Below are 24,724 nucleotides of genomic sequence, written 5' to 3'. Positions count from 1 at the left end.
GGCGGCTTTTTTATATTATACGGGAGCGTAATATTACGCGATTACGGCAGACTGTGTAATTTCAATAGGAGTTTACTGTCTTACGCGTAATTTGTTACGCGTAAAACGTAACCCACGGTCTACGCGTAATTAATTACGCGTAATACCGTAACCTTACACGTAACGCTTACGGTGCATTTGTAGTGAATTACGATGCGTAATTACGCTAATGCGTAATTTCGGCCCAGCACTGGCTGAAAGGTGAAAATTGCTCTGGTGGTCAGGGGGTAAAACCCCTCAGTGGTGAAGTGGTTAAGATGCGAGTGATCGCCATTGATTGAAAGCGCTGCTGAAATCGCTAGGTTAATTCTGAAGTGTAAAAAAGGCCTAAAAAATACTTTTTTTTAGATATCCCATGGTGGCTTTTTATGTATAAACATTTACAAAGTAGATTTAATATTTTATTTCCTCTGCTCAATGGTAGTCTATTAAGTGAACCAGAGTTAAAATCCATGAACTATTGACCTTTTTATCTATCCCTTACAGTCAGAAGTTGTATTCTACAGGTAAAAAAACTTTTATGGCTGTTATTCCTTATCAGTGAGGGATATGCTACAATCTGGACAAGGTTCAACAAGAGAGAAGCTGTCACTTGCATGCCTGAAGATTAACTCTTTCAAGCTGGAAAAGAAAAAAATAAACACAGCCTAGTTATTAACCACTTAAGGACAAGTGGACGCATTTAAACCTCCTGTTTGCCCCTGTTAGTGGCAACAGGATATTTAAATACATTGCTCACCTTGGCCGAGGCCGTTCATGCACGCACTTCTGCCAAGTGGTCCCACAAAGACTGACACATCTGTGATTGGTGAACGGGTACATGTGTTCCCTAAGCCAATCAATTTTCCTGTTAGGGAGTGATAATGGCTTCAATAAGAAGCCAATGATCATTTCTGTTACAACACTGCCTGTGTGCTCTGAACTCAGAGAACACAAACGTATGTGTGTGGGAACATCTAGTGGTAAAAAATACATTCAAAATAAACAATTTACACTAAATTTTACATTATATAAATTAAATAAAAAATAAATTAAACCCTCCTTTCTCCCTTCCTTGCCCCCCACAGTTAACAAAATAAAACACTTAGGCTGGTTTCACAGTGGGACGTTACAGGCGCACGTTAGAGCAGCCTGTAACGCACCCCACCGCACAGCAATGAAAAATAAATGGGCTGTTCACAGTGCCCACGTTGCGTTACTTAGTAACGCTGCGCCACAAGACAACGTACTGCATGCAGTACTTTGTAAGCGGCAGAGCCGCGTTACACTGTTTGCACATGCTCAGTAACGTTGGGGATGAGCGGAATGCGGCCAGGCACATGGCTAATTAATATTTACTGCACTCAGTGACGTGCAGTGTTTACTTCCTGGAGCGGCCGCTCTGTGCGGCGATTGGCCGGGCGGGACCACGTGATGCCGCAAGAGTACGCATCACGGCATCACGGACGCCATAGTGAGCTGCACAACGCGGCTCACTCTGACGTCCAAAGCAGGGAGCACCAGGCGTTGCGTTAGGGGCACGTTATGCGACCATAACGTCCCCTAAAACGCAACGTCCTGGTGTGAAACCAGCCTTAAAAAAGAAAAGTGACAGCATTTTTTAAAAAGTACATACATAGTTAAGTTAGGGACACAGCTTTTTTTTTTCTTACTATGTATTATATGAAGGTATATTACTGTTATTTTTGTTAAGAATTGCTTATAATTAGAGATCAGGTACAAAAACACAAGACAGAAAAAAATATACTTGTATTTCAAAATAATATACTGTCACTACAAATTGTACTAGGGATATTGGTTAAATGTTGTAATAATAATAATAATAATAATAATAATAATGACATTTGTATAGCGCTTTTCTCCTGTCGGACTCAAAGCGCTCAAGAGCTGCAGCCACTGGGACGCGCTCAGGAGGCCACCCTGCGGTGTTAGGGAGTCTTGCCTTGAACTCCTTACTGAATAGGAACTGACCCTAGCAAGGATAACCAATACAAATGGGAAAATAACATGTGTGGGCTTTATCTACAATAGCATTGTTTATTTTAAAATGATAGGGGATGGAATTAGAGAAATAATGTTTTTTTTTTCCTTCATTTTTTCCTTTGTTTTCCTTTAAAATGCATAGAAATTAATTACTGAAAACACATATCAGCCCCCAAAAGCCTAAGTTGTGGCAAACAAACAAGATATAGATCATTTATGTGTGATAAGTAGTGCTAAATTCATTGGCGAATGAATGGGAGGAGCGCTGACAGGTGAAATTTGCTCTGATCCGTAAAGGTAAAAACCCTTTAGTGATGAAGTGGTTAACTTGTTTAGCACAGTACATACACATGTTTATCTCATCGTGTCACATGTCACCTTGGGTACACATTAACCTACTTGGCCTTGCAAGCTGCAATAAACATAACAGCTTTATAATTAATAAGTTTGCTGTCATTCTTCCTTCTCTGCACTGCACAATAATCAATAACAAAGCCCAGCTTGCTGAGGGCATTTTTCACAAAGCTTTCATCAAATCCAAATCCATGAAACTTCTCTCCTCCAACTATAAAATAGGATGAATTTAACACCGCAATCAGTATCAGGTGGCCTCCGGGTCTCAGCAGCTTTGACATTTTCCCCAGGATCTTCATATAATCTTCTTCATCTTTGCAGATACTCTCCATTAGAAATACACTGGTGATGCAGTCAGCGAGTGGAAGCACAACAGGATGGGTAATGTTTTCATTTTCAAAGTCACATGATATCACGTGACTGATGGCTGCCTTTAGCTGCTCATCCTTGTCCTGGACTTGGGCACTGAGGGAGAAAAATATAACAGAGGCTTAAAGGAATACTATCGATTGAAACAACCTTTTTTTTAATACTCTATATTAGTGTACACATTACCACTAGTGCTAGGGGCACTTTATTTATTCACTCAGGTCTCTCTCTCGCTATCCCTGCTTAAAAATTCATTTCTCACACAGCTCATAGTAGTTTGGGTCACCCTGAGCTGCTTGGTTACTCTGTCACACAGCTCACAAATATATTTCACTGTGTCACTCACAGCATGCAGCAGACATGAGGAGAAATAGGCTGAGGTGGTAACAGGTAACTAAATGAGCTGTTATATTGCTGGAATATAACTAGCTATAACACTAGTGTGTGTTTACACTCAGACTGCTTGCCTGGCTGCCTGCTTGTGGTGATTCACTCCAGGCTGCATCCACTTTAGCTGCTGAGAGGGGCTGACCACTGTCTACAATTAGCATTATTAGTATCTTTATCAGTCAAGAAAAGCAAAGATAATAAACACACATTGCTAGAATCTTTAACCCCTTACCACCATATCAACAAGATTCTTTCAGCAAGGTGATAATTAAGCTATAAACTGAGGAGTTGATAGCAACTCCCCTGTGCAAAGACATGGTCTAGCCCTCTGGGAGCTCAGTATTAGATACATTTTGTATCCAACACTGATGCCAAAACTGACTGAGGATTTTACAGCTGAGAGGAACAGCTGTGTGAGGAATCAAATTGCTCCTAGTACTTGTCCTAATGTGTGCTACAACATACAGCATTTAAAATAAACGCATAGATCGATAGTATTCCTTTAACATGATTTTCCAAAACTAAGGCAGTAAGTGTTGAATTGAAATCATAATTTTACTGTATTGTCACATTATGCCTGAACCTTACTTACTTAAAGGGCGAATTAATTGAGAAGAATATGGAGGTTGCCATATTTATTTCCTTTTAAAGTGGACCTGAACTCAGAACTCCTTTCTGCTCTAAAAGACACACAGTCAGCAGCATAATAACCTTTAAACAAAAAACATTTCTTTGTTACATCTGATACAAATCCTAAAATAAACCTGCACAGTTTCTACTTCCTGATCCATGGAAGCAGACATATTGTTTACAGCCTGTACTTTCAAATGGGCTAATCTGCTTATCTGCCATAGGCAGTCATGTGACACAGGGGGAGATCAAATTACAACTAGTGATTAGACACAAATGAGGGGGAATTACACAGGCTAAACTCTTTAAATACATACAGGTTGCATTTCTGTTATGTTTTCCTTGTGTCCTGTGCAAGAGTTCAGGTCCACTTTAACCAATACTAGGTGCCTGGCAGCCCTGCTGATCTATTTGGCTGCAGTAGTGTCAGATCTGACAATGTCAGAAACACCTGATCTGCTGCATGCTTGTTCAGGGGCTATGGAAAAAAGTATTAGAGGCAGAGGATAAGCAGGGCTGCCAGGCAACTGGTATTGATTAAAAGGAAATAAATATGGCTGCCTTCATATACCTCTTGCTTCAGTTGACCTTTAACTCCTTACTCTGTTCCTTCCGCAGCAGTGGCATAACAACAATACATGGGGCCCTCTAGGGAAACTTTGATGCCCCCCCCCCCAATGTGCCCTTGCCTGACCTTGATGCCCTTCACTGTTTTGTAGCCCATCTCACAAGGGTCATAAAACAGGTGTGACCATTGAGATCTTCACACCCATAACAAGTGTAGCCACAACAACACCTGATCTGAAGTATCATCTCCTGTATGGTAGGAAGGGTAGGTTAGTAGATTTGAACCCCCCCCCCCCCTTTCAACAGCTTTGGGTCAGTTCCACCATCTAACTCTCCTTAAATAACAAAAAATAGAAGAAAAAAAAACATAAAATGGCTTGAAGCCCCTTCATCCCTTCAGAGACTGCATGTACAATACCTGTCCTCACCTCTTTCCTTCTAGCTTGGCGGCATGGGCTGATGTGTGCGTCCAATCATAAGCTCCGGTTCGAGTGTCCTTCCATCTGCTTGTCTCCATGGTACACCTCTCATTGAGCTTCAGTATAATTATGTCCTTGAATATATCACAGGCTGAATAGAGATGATGAACGAGGGGACCAAGGCTGACATCAATCAAAACATCTCCCTTCACAAAACCTGAAGAATTGTTAAAAACTCCTGTTAAGCAAATCTATCTATGTACAGCAAGTAGATGGGTCTGAAAAACAATGTGAACATACTGATCATGCTGATGGACAAGGGAGAAAAATTGCGTCTTTAATGACCAAGATTACAGAGAAGGAATGCTTGAATTACTTTCTGATCCTACAGGATACAGTAGTATTGATGACATCCTTGCACTAAAAATTCTAGAGCAATAGAGATGGTCCGAACTGTGCACATGCAAACCTATTCGCGCAAACACTGGTGGTTCGCGTTCGAATGCAAACGTTATACGAGTTCAACCCGCCCCCTATACTACATCATTGGGCTAAACTTTGACCCTCTACATCACAGTCAGTAGACACATGGCAGCCAATCAGGCTGCACTCCCACCTGGAGCCCCCCCCTTTATAAAAAGTAGAAGCGTCGGCCATGTTCTCACTCTGTGTGCTGCGTAGTTAGTGAGAGAAGGGAGAGAGGTTGCTTCAGAGATTAGGGGAAGCTTAGTTAGGCTGTTAGCAGTGGTGCTCGAATGTACCCAAATTTGATTCGAGTACATTAGAATCCGGGTCCGGGTCAAATCCGGATTCGGCCATGATCACGACCATGGAATTCGATTCAAATTTGAATTTGAGCCGTGATCACGAATTGAATTCGGCGTGATCACGAATTCGAATGGCCTTAACGCATCTTCTTTTTTTTTTTAAAGGGAAACCACATATATGTGGAGGTGTAATTAAAAAAAAATTGATGGAAAACTTTTTTTTCTGTATTTTTTTTTGATTATTCTTCTTCACTGTCTTTACCTTCTTCTTTTTCTTCTCTTCATCTTTTTCTTTACCGTTTTCTTTTTCACCATCTTCTTTCTCACCAACCATCATCTTCATCATCTTCTTCTTCACTGGCACCTGGTTGCTCTTCTTCTTCTTCTTCACTTGGTTTTTCATCTTCTTCTTCACCTGGTTCTTCTTCTTCATCATCATCTGGTTCTTCTTCTTCTTCTTCTTCACCATCTTCTTCTTCTTAATTTTTTTGTTCATATTCTTCCTTCTTCTTCATCATCTGGTTCTTCTTCTTCTTCACCATCCTCTTCTTCTTAATTTTTTTGTTCATATTCTTCCTTTTGTACCCAACTTAATGTTTCTTCCTTAACAGAATTGTTTTAAAAAATGTTCTTCAACAGCATAGCTATATTTGTGGAGTAATAACTAGTGGCCCATGGCAGCAGCACATAATTCTGTGGACCCTGGCGGTGGGAGCACAGACAGCAGGAGGTTAAAGCAGCAGCAGCAGGAGGAGGAGTAGGAGTGACGTGTGGCAGGCAGCAGGCAATGTAACAGGCCATGGTACCTAGCGTTGGTACCACGGCTGTAATAAACATGAACAGCAGGAGGTTCAAGACAGCAGTCATGCAGCCCACATTTTGTCCAATACACAACTGGGACAGCACAGTTTTCAACCCAGACACCTCTGAAATGTTTTAATTTTTTTTAACCACAAAAGTAAGCTATTGTAGTTGCGTAATAGCTAGTGGCGCATAATTCTGTGGGCCCTGGCGGTGGGAGCACAGACAGCATGAGGTTAAAGCAGCAGCAGCAGGAGGAGGAGGAGTAGTGACGTGTGGCAGCAGGCAAAGTAACAGGCCATGGCACCTAGCATTGGTACCACAGCACAAATAAAATAACAACCGTGAGTTTCCAGGAAGTGGTCGTACAGCCACGGTTCTCCCCACAACTCGGACAGCACAGTTTGCATCCCAGACACCTCAATTTTTTTTTTACACAAGAACAGTACTAATAATACTAGTAGCTATTTTGAGGGTGTGTAAAATAGCTAGTGCATAACGGAGTGGACCCTGGTGGTGGTGGTGGTGAGAACACAGACAGGAGGTAATGCAGCAGCAGTCCGAAGGACATAAATGGCAGCAGACAGCCTAGGCCATGGCACCTAGTGGTGGTACCACAGCACCTAAAGAAAAAACAGGCCAAATTAGCAGGGGACTGAAAGTTGATGTTATGAAAAAATAATTTCCAGGCACCTCATGTCCTCCACTCGCCGAGAACAGGTGCCTGGAACATGCCTTCAATCCAGGCCTGGTTGATCTTCAAAAATGTGAGTCTGTCCATGGACTCTGGGGACAGACGAGAGCTCTTCTCCGTGACCACGCCACCGGCCACACTGTAGCACCTCTTGGACAGCATGCTGGAAGGGGGGCAAGACAGGACTTCCAGGGCGTACTGCGCCAGCTCACTCCACAGGGGTCCACAGGCTCCTCACCGGTGTCAAGCCCGCTGAAGGACCCCATGTAGTTGGCCACCATCCGGGTCAGGTGTTGGCTGTGACTTTGAGAGGAGAATGCTGCTGCATGCTCTCTCGGCTTCTCTACTGTCATGTATAGTGCCTTATTCAAGGACACCAGGTCTCCTGGGCACCTGATGCTGCTGCTGCTGCAGACTGCAGGCACCGGCTGCTGTGCTGGCTGGACAGGGACAGAGGGGGTGGAAGACTGGGGGAAGGCTTCCCCCAATCGCTGAACAAGGATCTGCTGCAACTCCCTTGTTCGCTGCTCAGTGTCTCCAGCAGGCAGGAACTGACCCACCTTCCCCTTCAGCCGTGGGTCCAGGATCATGCTGATGCAGGCGTCCTCCTGAGCTTGCACCTGCTTCACCCTGGGGTCTGTGCGCAGGCACGCAGCATGTACGCTGCCATGGGGAACAGGGCAGCAGAGACATCAGGGTCAGTGGCTACAACGCTGTCCTCCTCCTCCGGCCCCCAAGCCTCTTCCTCCTTTCTCCACCCTCGCACCACTGCAGCTGCCCTCCGCTGTTCCCCCTCCACAGCAATGTCCAGGACCTCCAACTCCTCCACCTACTCCAACAACTCAAAATCCTGCGCAGAAGTGGACTGCGTAGGCGGCTGCTGTTCCAGCTGGATCAGGGCCTCCTCTCCAACATCCATCAAATCACACAGGGCCCTGTCCAGCAGACCAACAAAGGGGACCCACTGGCAGAGGGATGCCCATCCCTCGCTCACCATTGGTTCCCTGCAGGAAGGGAGTCAACTCCAAGCAGACCTGCTGCATTTGCCCCCACTGTGCGTTGGAGAGGAGCTGGAGTTTGGTGGTGCCGGCGAGAGTGCCCTCAACAATGTGGCGGTTAACAGCCCTCCTCTGCTCAACCAGCCGCTCCAACATCTCCAGGGTGGAGTTCCAGCAAGATGGCACTTAGATGACTAGCCGGTGTCGTGGCTGGGCTAATACAAATTGGAATAGGCTTTGGACTGCCTTGCCGGAGGGAATCTTTGAATTGTCTACCCAGAGCTCTGTGGTCAATCCCAATATATGTAATTGCTTCCTCATTGGATGTATGGTATGGATGTATGTATGTGAAGCGTGTGTGGGATGCAGGGGCTGCCAGATCAATCCTCAAGTTCTAAGTGTTTTTAATGTTTTTATTAGAGTCTTTTGATACAGGTTGTGCTTGTTTTTCAAATAAAGTTTTTGATATGTGACATAGCGAGGCCAGGGTTTAACTTTGTGGTTGGAGGTTCTTTTGCAGGCCCTTGCACTGCTGCATGTCGGCTACGTTTGCTGTGGCAGCGGTGGAAATTGTGCACATTTTTCCGAGCTGCTTCCAACAGATTGTCCATCCCCTGATAGGTGCACAGGAACTTCTGCACCACCAGGTTCAGGACATGGGCCAAGCAGGGAACGTGGATCAAGTGTCCCCTGGTGATGGCAGCAAGCAGGTTGGCCGCATTGTCGGGCAGACAGTGACAATCAAAGTCTGTCACACATGGACGCAGTCAATAGAATCAGGCAGATGCAGTCACAGATCACAACAGATGCTGGCCTGTAAAGTAACTAACACACTACTGCTGCTGTGTCACTAAATAAACTCACAGACTAGTAGTACAAATTAAGTAAACTAGTAGTACACAACAACTAACTATAATCCCTAACCTACCTAAGCTAATAGGCTAAGGCTACCTAGGCTAGCAGGCCCTAGCCTGCACACAGACCTAACACTAGCCTAGCACAGTATACAGTATATACACTACAGTAGCTAAACTGAACTATAACAATCAAATCACTATCTATCTATAAATCAATGCAATCAATCCTACTAATATAATAAATGGGAAAGTTCGGATGTTCGGATGTTTGGATGTTTGTTACTCGATCACGCAAAAACGGCTGAACGGATTTGAATGAAATTTGGCACACACATAGTACATTACCTGGAATAAAGTATAGGATACTTTTTATTCCCATAACCAAAAAGAGACAAATACAAATTTCACTGGAAAATGTAAACTGCAGCCATTCTTACACTGTTACACTGGAGGTGTGTTTAGCTTCTAAGGGTACAATGGTTAATTTGCATATATTCAGCAGTGATGCACTGGGAGACATCTCAAGCTCACTCCAACCTGAATTATCTCAAATTCTTTCTGTTTTAAGAAAGCAAACTTTTGTTTTTCTTAACATCTTAGTAAGGGGGCTTTTAGGACCATTGTAGTCCCTTACACACTCCAATGAGTTCTGGGTCACCATGAGCTTGCTGGTTAGTCTGTACCTCTCGGTGTTACAAGCCCTACTGCATAGAGCCAAATTAATCCATGCCATGCACTGATGAGGATCAAACAATCCGAAACAGTATACTTGGTCTTGGTACGAGAGGTATTCTAAGGGTCCTCCTTGTGGGGGCCCTGGATAAACGAGGGGAGGATGGCAGCTGCGTCGAGTGGAGGAGGTGGAGGAGGTGGAGGAGGCATGCCAAAACTTCGGAACTCAGTTCGCTTTGTAGTAAAGACGGATTGGAGGAAGCATGGACCAAAGGCGTTCATCGATAAGGTACTGGTGGAGGGGTTGAAGCTGAATAAGAGCAAGATGTTCGCAATACAAGATTTTCCAGGACAAGGGGCCTATGATGTTACTATGCATAATGAGGAAGATGCGCTAAAAGTGCTGGCAGATTATAGAGAGAGCAGGGAAGATTATGTTAATTGGTTGGAGTCGGTCACGCCATTATTTAACGAAAAGGCGAGACAGATTTATGTACATATGTACAATCCATTCGTGGAGCCAGATGTGGTCAGGCTGTTTATGCTCAGATATTTTGAGGATGTAAGTTATGCTGAAAAAATATATAACCATATTGGTGTTTACAGAAGCAAAATGAAGTTTTTTGTGAAGTTCAAGAGACAGGAGGGTTGCTGGCATGATGTAGTTCACCCGCCCCCTGTTTTCTCTATTGCTGGGGAGAGAGGTTATGTCACGTATCCTGGGCAGCCTCTCTACTGCCGGAGGTGCTATATGTTCGGGCATGGAGCCGGAAGTTGTGTTTCTGAGGAGCGGTGCAGACATTGCAAGGAGCCAGTGCACCCTGGCTCCAGCTGTAAGAAGGTGAAAGTTTGTGACCTCTGTGGGATAAGTGGCCACTTGGCCAAAGATTGTGAAAAGCGTGGCAAAACAAGGATTTACACGTATGCTGCTGCAGCTGGTTCATACAGCAGGGGAAGGAGGAGGTCACTGGCTCCCCATGTGGAGCCCCGGGACCCTGAGGCTGTTACTGAGCCTCCCTTTGCTGATGCAGCTGGAGAGGGCACCAGTGTGTGTCATTCGGGCCCAACCGCTGCAGAGACCCCCCCTGTCCCCCCTGTGGATGATGTGACTGATTCCCAGATGCTGCAGGCAGAGGAGGTGCAAAAGCCGCAGCGAGTTAAAAAAAGGAAACTTGCCGAGGATGTGAATGAAAATGATGATGTGGGGAGTGGGGGTGAAGAGGACGCCGTGCCTCTGTCTGCAGAGTTTCCCTGTGATGTGCAGAATGTTGCCGGTCCTGCCTGCAAGAAGGCTGCGGCTGCCGTGTCTGCAGCGAGTAGGACTGGAGAAGCTGATTTATGTGCTGTGACTGAGGTTGCCCCGAGTCCCCCCGCTGTGGAGAGTCAGGCTGGGGCTGTGCAGAGAGATTTTGTGGAGGAAACCCCCCCAGAGCAGCTCCCCGAAGATGTGCCCGGCTCTCAAGCAGAGCGGGATTCCCCCGATGCCAGTGACGTCACCAGCTCAGCTGTTGCTGAGCGGGACCCGCAGCGTGAGCCTGGAGAGCATGCTGAGGCTTCCCTGACCCCTGCCACCAGTACCGAAGCCTCCCCCGTGCTTCTCATCAGCCAGGCAGAGGTGCCTGATGTCTGCACAGACTCCCAGCGGCCTGCCATGGACGCTAGTAGCCGCAGGTCCGCTGGGAGCAGTAGTGCCACAGTCCCTGGAGCCGGCTCAGCCGGCGAGAACGAGAGGAATGCAGGTGGGGAAACAGCTGTACAGTCAGCTGATCCCCTGCACAATCCTGACTCCACCCCTTCTTCTGCTCTCTCGCAGAAGACTCTGCCAGCACATTCCAGCCCTGTGAAAAGCGCAGGGAAAAAGATAAAGGCTGACACTGCTGTGGGGAGATCCCAGCAGGGGACTCCCTCTTTTCCCTCCAAAAAAAACGGCTCCCCAAATTCAAATAAAGGAGGGAAATCGGCCAGCATGATGTCAGAGGAGGTGGGAGGAGGTTATGCAAATGAGGAGGAGGAGAGTGAGATGGACATAACTGACCCTGGGAAAGTGGAAGGGGAGAAAGAGGTGGTGATAGAAGAGAGTGACAGCGATTATCCACCACCTTATCAGGAAAGAAAAGAGCCTGTGACGGAATCAGAGAGTGATGACACCCATGTGTCAAAAATGCGTATTGTCAGTGACATTTCTGAGGGAGAGTTAAAAGTTGATATGACGCAGTCTCCTGTACCCCCTAGCTGGAAAAACACCAAACCAGCTAGGAGGATTAACCCAGAGGTGCCTGGGCCGAGTGCTGCTGGAGATTCTGGTCCAGAGGACTGGAATATGGCGGAGTCAAAGAAACAAAAAAGGAAGAGAAATAGAAAAGGAAAGCAGGAGCCCGCTACAGTGGGCTTAAGGAAGAGTCCCAGGGCATCCAAGAAGTGATGATGGCTGAGTGTAGGGTGCATAACACGTGGTGTCTTTTGGTGATGGTCCTGTCCCTGCTGTCAGTAAATGTGAGGGGGATTGGCTCCTCATACCGCCGGGCTGCAGTCCTGCAGGACCTCGCAAATTTTAGGGCGGATATTTTTTGTCTGCAGGAGTGTATATTGAAGACGGTACCAGGCTCTGGGGAATGGACAGGGGGCAATGCCATCTGGTCCCCTGCCTGCCAGAGTAGGAATGAGGGCATTGGCGTGCTGTTTAATAACCCAGGCATAAAGGTTTTGTCACATGCTGTCATCATTCCGGGAAGGATGATGGTTGTGAATTTTGATTTCTTTGGTTCCCAGTACCGTCTTTTTAACTGTTACGCTCCTGCAGACAAGAAAGAGAGGGCGGAGTTTTTGGAGGTGCTCAAGTTCAATCTGCCAGGCCGCATTAAGACCATTGTGGCCGGCGATCTGAACTGTATAAGATCGGTTGGGGATCGAGTGGGGTCAGGAGAGACCAAGCTGGACTCCACCAGTAGGATCCTCAACCAGATTGTGACAGATTTTGGACTGCAGGATGCAGCTTTGGCGGCAGGCAGTAGGGACAGGGAATATACTTACTTTTCAGATACGGGCACGGTTAAGTCACGCATAGATTACTTTTTACTTTCTAGGTATGTGTTGGTTTCTGCTGTCTCTTATCACCAGGTCACTTTTTCTGATCACAGAGCCATTCTTTGTTCCTTGGAAGCGTCGGAGAGAGTGGTGTTTGGGAAGGGAGTCTGGAAGTTGAATGTGGAGTTGTTGGAGGATGTGGATGTACTTGAAAGATTTAGGGTGGAATATGCAGGATGGGTGCGCAGGAAGAGAGGTTTTGTGGATTTGTTGGAATGGTGGGATTGGGTGAAGAGGAGGATTTCTGGCTTTTTCAGGAATCTGGCGTATGAGAAGAGGTGTTTGCAGAGAGAGGAGGAAGAAAGGTGGAAAGTGAGATTGCAGTATCTGGTGAAGATGAAGGTATGGGGGTATGAGGTGGAGGAAGAGTTGGAGGAGGCAAGACAGCGAATGAAGAGAATGTTGATGGAACGTGGGAAGAGGATTGTGTATCAGGCGAAAGTGAGAGATTTGGAAGAGGGGGAGTCTTGCTCCCGTTTCTTCTTTAAGAAGGTGGTGTCCAGTAGGGAAGTGTTAGAGTCAGTGGTGGTGGATGAGAAAGAAGTGGTTGGTTCTGAGGTGGTGGAAGAGGTGCAGAAGTTTTATGTGGATTTGTATGGAGGAGGAAATGTTGTGTCGGATGTGGAGATGGAAGAGTATTGTGAAGAGGTGTTGGAGGAGTGTTTGGATCCGTTGGAGGTGCAGCAGTTGAAAGAGTCGGTGGCCACGGAGGAGGTATGGGCGGCAGTGGGTGCCATGCAAACAGGCAAGACTCCAGGCAAGGATGGGCTCCCAGTGGAGTTTTTTAGGTGGGCCTGGCCTATCATTGGTGGGGAAGTGGTGGAGGTGGTCCAGGAGGTTTTTTCTTCTGGACGGTTGTCCCCATCAATGCGGGAGGGAGTCATCACCCTGATTTATAAGAAAGGAGACAATAAATTGATAAAAAATTGGAGGCCGATTTCGCTGTTGAATGTGGACTACAAGATAGTGGCGAAATTGGTCGCAAACAGGTTAAGGAGTGTGATAGCATCTATGATTGGAGAGGGGCAGACCTGTGCGGTCCCCGGTCGAAGAAGCGTCGATAACCTGGTTTTGTTAAGGGACATGATAAATTTTTCACAGGAAAATAAAGTGCCGATGGTCATTGAGGGTATCGATTTGGAAAAGGCATTTGATAGAGTATCACACTCCTTCCTGTTCGGGGTGATGGCAAAATTAGGGGTCCCTGATTGTCTCCTAAAAGTTATTAGAAGTTTTTACACTGGAATTTCGAGCCAAGTCTTGGTAAATGGGGTTTTGTCCAGGTCATTCCCCGTTTTGTCCGGAGTCAGGCAGGGGTGTCCGCTGTCGCCTATGGCTTTTATTTGTGTGGTGGAGCCTTTGCTGAGGTATGTCCAGCGGGATAAAGTGGTGAAAGGGTTTGTTGTGCCAGGTGGTGGTGGAGAGCAGGTGAAGTATTTGGCTTATATGGATGATGTGTCATTTGTGGGCGGGTCTCAGGCTGATATTGACAGGGTGAATTTGCATGTGAAGGTGTTTTGTGGAATGTCTGGAATGGCTGTGAATTGGGAGAAGTCCCAACTGGTTTCCTTTGGGAGGCCTGTACCTTTGAAAGTGGAGAAAGTGCCGGTGAGTCAGGAGATCAAGGTGTTGGGTGTGGTGTTTGATGCAGAGATGAAAGGTAGAAAGACTTTGGATGAGGTGAAAGGAAAAGTGGTAAGAAAGTTGAATTTGTGGAGGTTGCGGAAGTTGTCCTTTTCAGGGAAAGTGTTGGTGGTGAAAGCTGTGATATTGCCGTTGTTGTTGTATTTTTGTTTGGTCTTGCCTCCTGGCAAAAGGTGGATGCAAGAGGTGCAGAGAATGTTGTTTGTCTTCTTCTGGGGTTCAAAGATGGAGAGGGTGGCACGGGTGACGGTTCACAAGGGTGTGTCTCTGGGTGGTTGGGACTTCCCTGATGTTGCTTCCTTTTTGTCTCTGCACTATCTGGTGTCTGTCCGTAGAGTGTTGGAGTCAGAGGGGAGGGTGAAGGATTTTGTGAGGTACTTGGGAGGATGGTTGTGGAACAGGTTGGGATGGGTCGCTAAGGATTTGAGCAAGCCTGTTGCATACACTACTACATCATGCTACCAAAAAGTTAAAGGAATTCTGGACAATTTCAATATGGCAGGAGCAGCCTTAACAGACATAAACAAGCAGAATATAAAAAAATGGATCACAAGAAATGATATAATATGTTATATAAAAGGAATGACAAGTGCACAAGCGGAGACAGTATGGAAAAGAATGAGTATTAAAGGAATAACAAACAGGCAAAAAGATGTTGTCTGGATGGCTCTGGTGTCAGCGCTCCCTACTAGGGTTTTTTGCAAATTGAGGGGTATGACTCCCTCAGGAAGGTGTCCAAGAGAAGGGTGTGGAGGGGAAGAGGATGTGGACCACGTGTTTTGGGATTGTGATTTTGCAAAGGGTTTTCGGAGGAAGTTGAGGAAATTTTTAGAGGTGGTGGTGGAGGTTAGGGTCACATCTCTTTCAATGGTGATGGGTGGAGTGTCACTGGGTGCAAAGGAGAAGGATAGGAAGGGGTGGATTGTGTTCTCCGTACTTAAGGAAGTTTTGTGGGATGTAAGAAACTTAATAGTATTCCAGAAGGAGGAGTTGTCACTTGAAGCAGTGTGCAATATTTTCTTAGCAAGATTGTATGTGGTGTACCTGGCGGAAAAAAAAGGTGTTGGAGAGGAGAAGGCACAAGAATTGTGGAAGCAAAAGGAGTGGAGCTCATTGCTCTAAAATGTTTTGTTTTCTTTTTATTGATAAAGAACAGACTTAATAAAAGCCGGCATGATGATTGAACAGTGAAGGAAGGGCAAGATCGCTGCCAACCTGATGGAGAGATCCGTGTGAGGGCTGGTTTTTAAGTGATTTTAATCTGAAAGGCTTTAAAAAGAAAAAAAAAAAAAAAAAAAAAAAACAGTCTGTATGCATGTTGGATTATTATGGCTCTGTACAAATTAACAAGCTGACACATCATTGCATTCCAGCGGTTCTGGAGGTGTGTTTAGCTTCTAAGGGTAATAATGGTTAATTTGCATATATTCAGCAGTGATGCACTGGGAGACATCTCAAGCTCACTCCAACCTGAATTATCACAAATTCTTTCTGTTTTAAGAAAGCAAACTTTTGTTTTTCTTAACATCTTAGTAAGGGGGCTTTTAGGACCATTGTAGTCCCTTACACACTCCAATAAATTCTGGGACACCATGAGCTTGCTGGTTAGTCTGTACCTCTCGGTGTTACAAGCCCTACTGCATAAAGCCAAATTAATCCATGCCATGCACTGATGAGGATCAAGCAATTCAAAACATTCTGTATGCATGTTGGATTATTATGGCTCTGTACAAATTAACAAGCTGACACATCATTGCATTCCAGCAGTTCTGGAGGTGTGTTTAGCTTCTAAGGGTAATAATGGATAATTTGCATATATTCAGCAGTGTTGCACTGGGAGACATCTCAAGCTCACTCCAACCTGAATTATCGCAAATTCTTTCTGTTTTAAGAAAGCAAACTTTTGTTTTTCTTACACTGTTAATGGCAGGGTTCTAAAACTTTGCACATATGGTTACTGGGTGACTGGGATTAATATTCAGAAAAGTGGTTGGAGCCTATAAAAGCCAATCAAAATTCACCTATTGATTTTCAAGGGGAATATTTACATTTCTGCCATTTTTGCACTGTTAATGGCACAAGCCTCAAACCTGGTACAGTTGATCATTGGGTGACTGGGGTTAAATATTTAGAAAAGGGGTGGGGCCACAAACAGCGAATCAGATGTGTTTCATTTCAATGATAATTATTTATGCCAAAGACCACAAATCTCACAAACGTGGTTATTGACTATTGACAATTGTGTGTTAGGGTTAGAAAAAGTGGCCACAGCCAACAGCAGCCAAATACATACCCGGGAAACATTAGGACATCAGTGGGTGGAGAAAAATACAAACTTAACTACCAGAATGTAAACTGCAGCCATTCTTACACTGTCTGTCAATGGCAGGGTTCTTAAACTTTGCACAGTTGTTCACTAGGTGACTGGGATTAATATTCAGAAAAGTGGGTGGAGCCTACAAAAGCTAATCAAAATTCACCTATTGATTTTCAAAGGAGAGGAGCCACAGCCAATTAGATTTATTTAATTTCAATGCCAATTATTGATGCCAAAGACCGCAAAGCTCACAAACTAGGTCATCATTGAGTAATTGTGTGTTAGGATTAGAAAAAGTGGACAGAGCTAACACTAGCCAATTGCATACCCGGGCAATGCTCCATCTAGTGTGTAATAAAGGTGGTTAGAATGCAAAACGCTGGGTTTAACAATTGGAAAGCACTTGCTAAGACACACAGCAACACTGGAGATGCTCTCAGTACCGCAGAGTCACAAGCAAGGACGGGCTCCTTAAGATGGCTGCTGCTTTATATAGAGGAGGGGAGGGCCCAGGGCTGGACTTAGGCCAAGGCCGCCTAGGCCGCTGGCAGCTGGTGACAGTGGCCTAGGGCGGTAAAGAGTACAAATCCGGCCCTGGAAGGGCCAGGCTCCTCTCCTCTGATTGGTTGCTAGGGCCTCAGCTGGGGGCCTTCTGATTGGCCCAATGATGTTATCCCTTGGGTACGGCAATCCGGATTTGTGATCACTGTGATCACGGCCAAATTCAGCTGAATTCGAGCGTCACTCTCCAGATACATTCGAATTCGGGATCGGTATCGATCTTCGAATTCGAGTCTGGATTCATGAAAAACAACCCGTGACGGGTAAATTCTAATTCGCGAATAGTGATGAGCAACCCTGGTTATTAGGCTTGTTAGCTGATACTTATTGCTAAAAAGCACCCCAAAACAGCTCTTTTGAGAGCTAATGTTCTTGTGATATGTTGTTTTGTGTGTGGCCCACTGACACTTGCACATACAGCCCTGTCAGTCGCAGCTGGCCCTTGCTAATTGCTATACTGTGCTACCTTTCCACTGCACCTGTGACAGCTGCACATTTGTAATACCAGTCTGTGCATACCTGTTCATGTTCACTGTACCTGTACTATATACCAGTCACTGCATACCTGTTCAGTGTACCTGTGTGTGTGACAGCTGCACATTTGTAATACTAGTCCGTGCATACCTGTTCACGGTACCTGTGTGTGTGTGACAGCTGCACATTAAATTGATACCAGTCCGTGCATACCTGTTCACTGCACCTGTGTGACAGCATGCAGTTTTATATACCAGTCACTGCAAAACTGTTCACTGTACCTGTGTGACTGCACATTGTATTAGTCAAGTCAGTGCATACCTTTCACTACATTCCCCCCAATATGGACAAAACAGGCAGAGGCAGAGCCAAAGGCAGGCCACCCGGCAGATCTGTTTGGGGTCAAGCTGTGGTGATTTTGTGCGGCCCTGGACCAAAGTACAGTGTTCAGAAGGCACTTGTCATCAACCCCCAAGATTGTCAGGATGTAGTTGACTATTTAACACAGAACACCTCATCTTCCTCAGCTTCCGCACGGAACCAAGACATATCTTCTGCCTCCTGCTCTGATTCTGGCACCCCACTTAACACTCAGCCGGCCGCCACCACCAAAGTGCCATCATCCCAGGGCTCAGCAGTGTGGAATTTTTTTTGTGTGTCTGCCTCAGATGAGAGGAATGCCATCTGTACTCTCTGCCACAGAGCCGTGGAAAGACCAAGACCCGAGTAGGGACAACTTCCTTACGAAGGTACATGATGAAAAAGCAGAAACTGCAATGGGATGACCACATAAGGAAAAGTAGCACACAAAAGCAAAGCCACACACCGCAGTGGAAGATACCAGGCGGCAACTATTTCTCAAAAAAAGCGATACCCAAACTGTACCGTGATGTTGAAAGGCAAATGGTGTCATCTCTGGCCCACAGCGTTGGGTCAAGGGTCCATCTGACCACGGATGCCTGGTCTGCAAAGCACGGTCAGGCCTGCCCGAAGACTAAGTCAGTCCCCGCACACAGCATCTCTGAAAACCGCCATCTCCTGCACTCTTTCCATGGTGCGCACCAGTCCAGCACGGCTGTAACTACACAAACAGCTGTGTGCGGTGCGTTACACAGTGAGTTTGGTCTGTCAGTGTGAAGCAGTACACTAATTAAACTACGTGATTGATGTATACACATGCAAGATGTTTTAAAGCACTTTATGCCTCCAATTTAGCATTGCAATGTGATTTCTGCCCTTAAAGAGTAACTGTTAGCCCCCAAATTGAAATTTAAATCTGTATTGCAATGTTTTATTTAGTATTTCAGTGAACCAAAAAGCCAATGCAGAACTTTAAAATCAATCTAATTTTTTTACAATGTAACCTTTTTCCCCGCTCTGGACGCAAAGCCGCATATCTGATACTGCTTAGCATGCAGAGCATGCCTATGTCTGCCCGACCCCCCTCTCCCCACCAGGACCAGGTGCCAATATATTCTCCCCAACAAACAGCTGACCGCTCTGACATGGAGACAGAGCGGCAGCACTTCCAGCGCCGTCACCGCAGAGCAGCCGCCGCCGAGTCACATGTGAGAGAATCACATGTGAGAGATGCACGGCGGCGGCTGCTCTGCGGTGACGGCGCAGCCACTTACATACCAGCCAGTCAGCCACTTACATACCATGATATTTAACTCTTTCAGGCAGAGAGAGAAAAAAAAGAACACAGCATAGTTATCTGTGTGCTAGGCACTGTACATACACATGTCTATCTCATTATGTCACATTTCAGTTGGGGTATCCTTTAACTTTCATTGAACTACCTCAGCCCAACCATAGGGGCTTGAAAACTGTGATTGCCTGCACTCCCAGGAATGTGCGCACAAGCACGATGGCCACTACACACCACTACACAAAGACTGCCGAGAGGACTAACATTTATGTCCTGGAGATGTCAACTAGTAAAAACAATGTTTTGCTCACTTGAAGTTATCACTAAAGTTCTTTGTGGTTGTTTGCAGTGGGTTAAACATGGCGTTTCATCTGTCATTGTGAACCAGGCTTAACCCTTACACTACCTTATCGCCGTGTACGCACGCTGGACGTTTTAAAGCACTTAATTCCACAAATTTAGGAATGTACTGTGATTTCTGCCCTTTAGAGATAAAAAAATGACTCTTTGTCAACTACGTCATTTTTGGTGGGATTTTTTAAAATTAACCTCCTCATAAAGGGGGTTCATAATAAAGTGTGCCATTTGGGGAACCTGGGTTGGGGTAAGCCTCACTACTTATCTACAGCGTACTGCTTCGCTGGCCTCCCTCCCATAAGGGATACACCATTTTCTCCATAGATTGACTTTATCTGCCACGGTGTCGGCTACGGGAGTGCGGCCGCATGCGCAGAGGCAGCTGCTACAGAGAGGGCCCCGGTAGGCTGCCTGAGAGGGCACTTTTTCTAAAATTACACCCCTATAGGTACAATGCTACTGTAGAGAAAACTCACACATTTTATTTGTCCATTTGTCCTGGCTATCACAATAAAGATGTGATTTTCAGTTTTGTGTGTTTTGTGCCCTATCAATAATTACAAGCCCTATTTGCTACAATAACAGTAAAGAGAATCTGTAACGTCAAAACGTCCCCTGGGGGGTACTCACCTCGGGTGGGGGAAGCCTCAGAATCCTAATGAGGCTTCCCACGCCGTCCTCCATCCCTCAGGGGTCTCGCTGCGGCCCTCCGTACAGGATGACGTCATTATTTACCTTCCCGGCTCCTGCGCAGGCGCTCTGACAGCTGTCGGCTCCGAAGTAGGCGGAAATACCCGATCGCCGTCGGGTCTGCTCTACTGCGCAGGCGCAAGTTTCCGGTGCCTGCGCAGTAGAGCGGACCCAACTGAGATCGGGTATTTCCATCTACTTCGGAGCCGAAAGCAGCCACAGCGCCCCCGCTGGAGCCAGCAAAGGTAAATATTGAATTGACAGTCGGGTCTGTCGCCGGCTGTTCGGAGGGCTGCAGCGAGACCCCCGTGGGACAGAGGATGGCGTGGGAAGCCTCATTAGGATCCAGAGGCTTCCCCCACCCAAGGTGAGTACCCCCCAGGGGATGTTTTTGATGTTACAGAGTCGCTTAATATACACTTTTGGCATACATATTAAAAATTGGAGTCCCTAAGGTAACTATTTATATATTTAAAATAATATATATTTAAAAAAATGCTGTTTCTTTTTTAACTAGTGTTTTATTATAGTAACTATAGGGGGCTCCAGCAGGCACTCGCGCGCCCTTCCTCATCGCTGCCGTTAGTAGACCGACCAGTGAATGGGAACACAGTTTCCCTTCACCAACCTAAGTGACCATGACCAATGCCACTGGCATCATTGAGATGCTTTGGCCATTGATAAAATGAATGTTACATACGCGTGTTACGTCCTGTTAGCATACTAACACTACGCGCAGGAAGAAAAACTGTGGGGACGTCCATTTTGTGGCCAAAGAGTAAAATTACACCTACTGTACATACATTTCTTTTAATAAATATACATACATTACCATTAAAATTAACCCCTTTACCTCCCCCACCCTCCCATAGTTACCCAAATAAAAAAATGCATATATTAAAAAAAAATGACCTTTAAAAAAATACATCAATAGTTACCTTAGGGACTGAACTGACTGAACAATATGTATGTCATGAGGGTATATTACTGTTATTTTCGCAAATATGGGCTTGTAATTAGTGATGGTAGCAAAACGGAAAAAAAATGCACCTTTATTTCCAAATAAAATATTGTCGTTATACAATATTATATTATATTATAGAGACATAATGTAAACATTGTATTAACCGGGACAAATGCCAAAACAAAATGTGTGGCTTTTATCCACAGAAGCACGTTATATTTAAAAACTATAATGGCTTAAAACTGAGAAATAATTATTTTTTTTGTATTATTCCTGATAAATTGCATTTAGAAAAAAAAATATTCTTAGCATATTGTACAACCCCAAGAAAGCCTAATTGGTGCCCCCCCCAAAAAAGCTGTAAGCTACATGCAGAAAAAGAAATCAGCATATTTACAATTAGGGATGCTCATTTGGATTCCAGGGAATGGACATTTCTGTTTTTCCAATCGCAAATTTGTAAAAAGAAACAGAAAATAGAATTTCACAGACATCTAATTTACAGCAACTCAGTAATTTTAGGCCCGGGTCACATTAGCGTTCCCTGTCCGGATTTGCCAGGCCGGATCCGGACCGTATACTAGAGATGGGAAGTTCGGATCTTTTCAATGATCCGGATGATTCGAATCGGATCATTGAAAAGATCCGGATCTTTGATCCGAATCTCTGATCATTTTACTACCAAAGCATTTGGGGGTGAAATGAATAGCAGGACAGGAGAAGGGGAGGGGGGGTGGACACACAGAGAAGGGGAGAAGATGGACAGAGGGCAGGGAGTGGACAGAGGAGGGACGAGCAGAGAGCAGAATTGATTGCACACAATACCCACATGCTGCAATCATATGCTTTACATGTATTTCACCTATATGCTCATCTGTGTACTTTGAAAGAAAAGGTCGCACAGTGAAAGAAAGCATTCCCAGAATTAAAGTGCAGCTGTTTAGTGCCGAGTGCAGGAGGATCATATTGCCCTGCAATCACAGTGCCTGCAAAGTTACTGAGCTGTGCTGAGCTGAGCCAAAAACTTCCAATGTGTTCACTGTGCACAACTACGGAACAGCCAGCCTGTAATCAGCAGCACGTTATAGCCAGTATGTGTGCTCTACACATATCTGGCAGTGGCACCCATGTCCCCTCTCTCTCATCTACCTGTCCCTGCAAGGCTGGCTCTCATCCAACAGAGCGATCCATCTCAGCTCTGCTTCCAGGACGCCGCTGCCCCGCTGAGAGGGGGCGTGTCGCTCCTGGCCCCGCCCCTTTTGCGATCCGAATCACTCATTTTGATGATTCGGATGATTCGACTCACAAAATAGATTCGGATCAAAGACCCGAACGTTCATGATCCGTACAACACTACCGTATACTGTACAAACGGAACGTACGTTCCGCATAGCAATGCAAAGGCTATGCGGACGTTCACACGTATCCGTTCCGTACAGTACGGAGCCGGACCGGATCAGGACTCCGGAGGCTTTTCCAACATGCGCTATTTTTTGGGTTCGGATCATCCGGCCCACGCACCCGGACCGGATCCTGACTGCACCATCCGGATATAGAAACCTATGGGGAACGGAAAGCACAGAACACACAGGATACAAACACCTGACATTCTCACCCCACTTCCTATGCAGATTCTAGCGGCCATTTCGGATGGGGACACATGGGCAGCAGTGGAGCAGCAGTGACTTACGTGCTGGAGCTGTTTGGCAGTATGTTGAAGGTGGAGGTGAGGCCTACAGCGGAGGACCTGATTCTACAGGTGCACCAGGTGCACCTTCTGCAGACCCCAAGGTAATTTTGTTATTTTTTTTGTTTTTAAACCCCACGGATCCAGATGCATGCCTGATGCATGCCTGATGCAAACGGACCGGATCCGGATCGGAACCGTATGGTTCCAATCTGGATCAGGTCCTGATACGATCCGGATCCGGTCTGTTTGCAAGCCAAAACGCAAGTGTGAATGGGGCCTTAGCCCAATCATAGAACACAGAAGCATTCGACCAATCAGAGAACGCAGATTTTTTTTTTTTTTTTTGCAAAATTTTAGACCAATCGCAAAACTGATTTTCTGTTTTTCTGATTTCATTTTTTCTGATTTCTGTTTTATTTTTTATTTTTTTTCATTTACTGCATTCACTGATGCAACAATGACTAATAAAATGCCCCTAGGAAATCGGAAATTGGAAAATCTGAAACCAGAAAAAACGGAAAATCAGAAATCAGAATTTCTGTGGAATCCAAAATAGCCATTCCTGACCATCCCTATTTAAAGGGGGAATCTGGCTCAGAAACAGATGTTTTTTAACCACTTGAGGACTGCGGTGTTAACCCCCCCTAGTGACCAGGCCATTTTTACTTAATTGGGCCACTGCAGCTTTAAGGCCAAGCTGCAGGGCCGCACAACTCAGCTCACAAATGATTCCCCCCTCCTTTTCTCCCCACCAACAGAGCTCTCTGATCGCCCCCACATTGTTTTTTTTTTAATAAATATTTGTCTTTTATTTTTAAATACATTTTACAAATTTTTTTTTTACTTTACCCTCCCTCCCTCCCTCTCCTCTGCCAGCCAATCACGTGATCAGCTGTCATAGGCTTCAGCTGTCATGATCGCTTTCTTGTCCCCCAGGGGGACAACCGTGTCACACGGCTGTCCCCAGTACAGTGCTGCTGTAGATCGCAGCGCTGTACAAAGTAGTTAGACGGAGAAACCGTTGTCTAACGGTCTGAAGGCGGGGCAGAGCTCCGCCCCCAAGCAGGAGATGCGCGCGCACCCTGCGCGCAATCTCCTGCTAGCCCCATAGAAAACTGTTCATGCCAATCGGCATGGAGCGGTCCTGGGGCTGCCGCACTGCTCACGCCAATTGGTGTGGAGCAATCGGCAAGTAGTTAATATGTATATATATATATCAGCATTTACTGTGTATTGGATATTTGCTGTGATATACATACCGGAGCTAAACACGTAGTGAAAATTCATCATAGGAAATTTCAAAGCATCATCTCCAAACACCATGTCAAGTTTGTCCGAGAAATACGTATCAAGGAAAGTCCTGCTATCAAAGTCATGCTTGTGGTAGAATTTCTTTGCTCCACAATCCATAGTGTAATGATCCTCTCTACTCTGGTTTCTCACTTTGCCTGTACTTACCTGCCTTCTGCGTTTCCTTTATAGCATACAGCAGCAGGTAGCTACACCTATTACTGCGTGATCCAGTGTTTTCCCATGACTGTGTCTTACCCTCATAAGTCAGTCATGGGGTTTCAGCTGACTGAGCTGTGATTACCAACCTGTCTCTTGTCAGGAGGTAACTGATGGATTATTCGCTTCACTTCTAAAAAGATACTTTATGTCTTTTTATGTGACTTTTTATCACTTTATGCAAATTTTGTTTCAATATTACTTTTTTTTGAAAAAAAAACAACATTTCACCAGGTGCTAATT

At 45.5% G+C, this 24,724-nt stretch overlaps 1 protein-coding gene across 1 annotated transcript; it reads right to left on the bottom strand.

The window, feature by feature from the left end:
- On the bottom strand, positions 1–24,408 carry LOC137524168 (indolethylamine N-methyltransferase-like). Its single transcript, XM_068243742.1, has 3 exons — positions 24,232–24,408; positions 4,761–4,968; positions 1–2,841 (listed from the first exon to the last, which is right to left on the bottom strand). The coding sequence occupies exons 1-3, from the start codon at positions 24,380–24,382 to the stop codon at positions 2,418–2,420; spliced, it is 783 nt and encodes a 260-aa protein (XP_068099843.1). The 5' UTR covers positions 24,383–24,408; the 3' UTR covers positions 1–2,417.
- Positions 24,409–24,724: the final 316 nt, after the last annotated feature.

This window comes from Hyperolius riggenbachi, chromosome 7, assembly GCF_040937935.1.
Source record: "Hyperolius riggenbachi isolate aHypRig1 chromosome 7, aHypRig1.pri, whole genome shotgun sequence".
Lineage (NCBI taxonomy): Eukaryota > Metazoa > Chordata > Amphibia > Anura > Hyperoliidae > Hyperolius > Hyperolius riggenbachi.
This window is presented reverse-complemented; position numbering and strand designations above follow the sequence as displayed.

Coding starts and splice junctions, on each gene's coding strand:
- LOC137524168 (XM_068243742.1), bottom strand. CDS start 24,382: ATGGATTGTGGAGCAAAGAAATTCTACCACAAGCATGACTTTGATAGC. Junction 4,969..24,231: donor TCACTACGTGTTTAGCTCCG/GTATGTATATCA, acceptor ACAATTCTTCAG/GTTTTGTGAAGGGAGATGTT. Junction 2,842..4,760: donor GCCAAGCTAGAAGGAAAGAG/GTGAGGACAGGT, acceptor TTTCTCCCTCAG/TGCCCAAGTCCAGGACAAGG.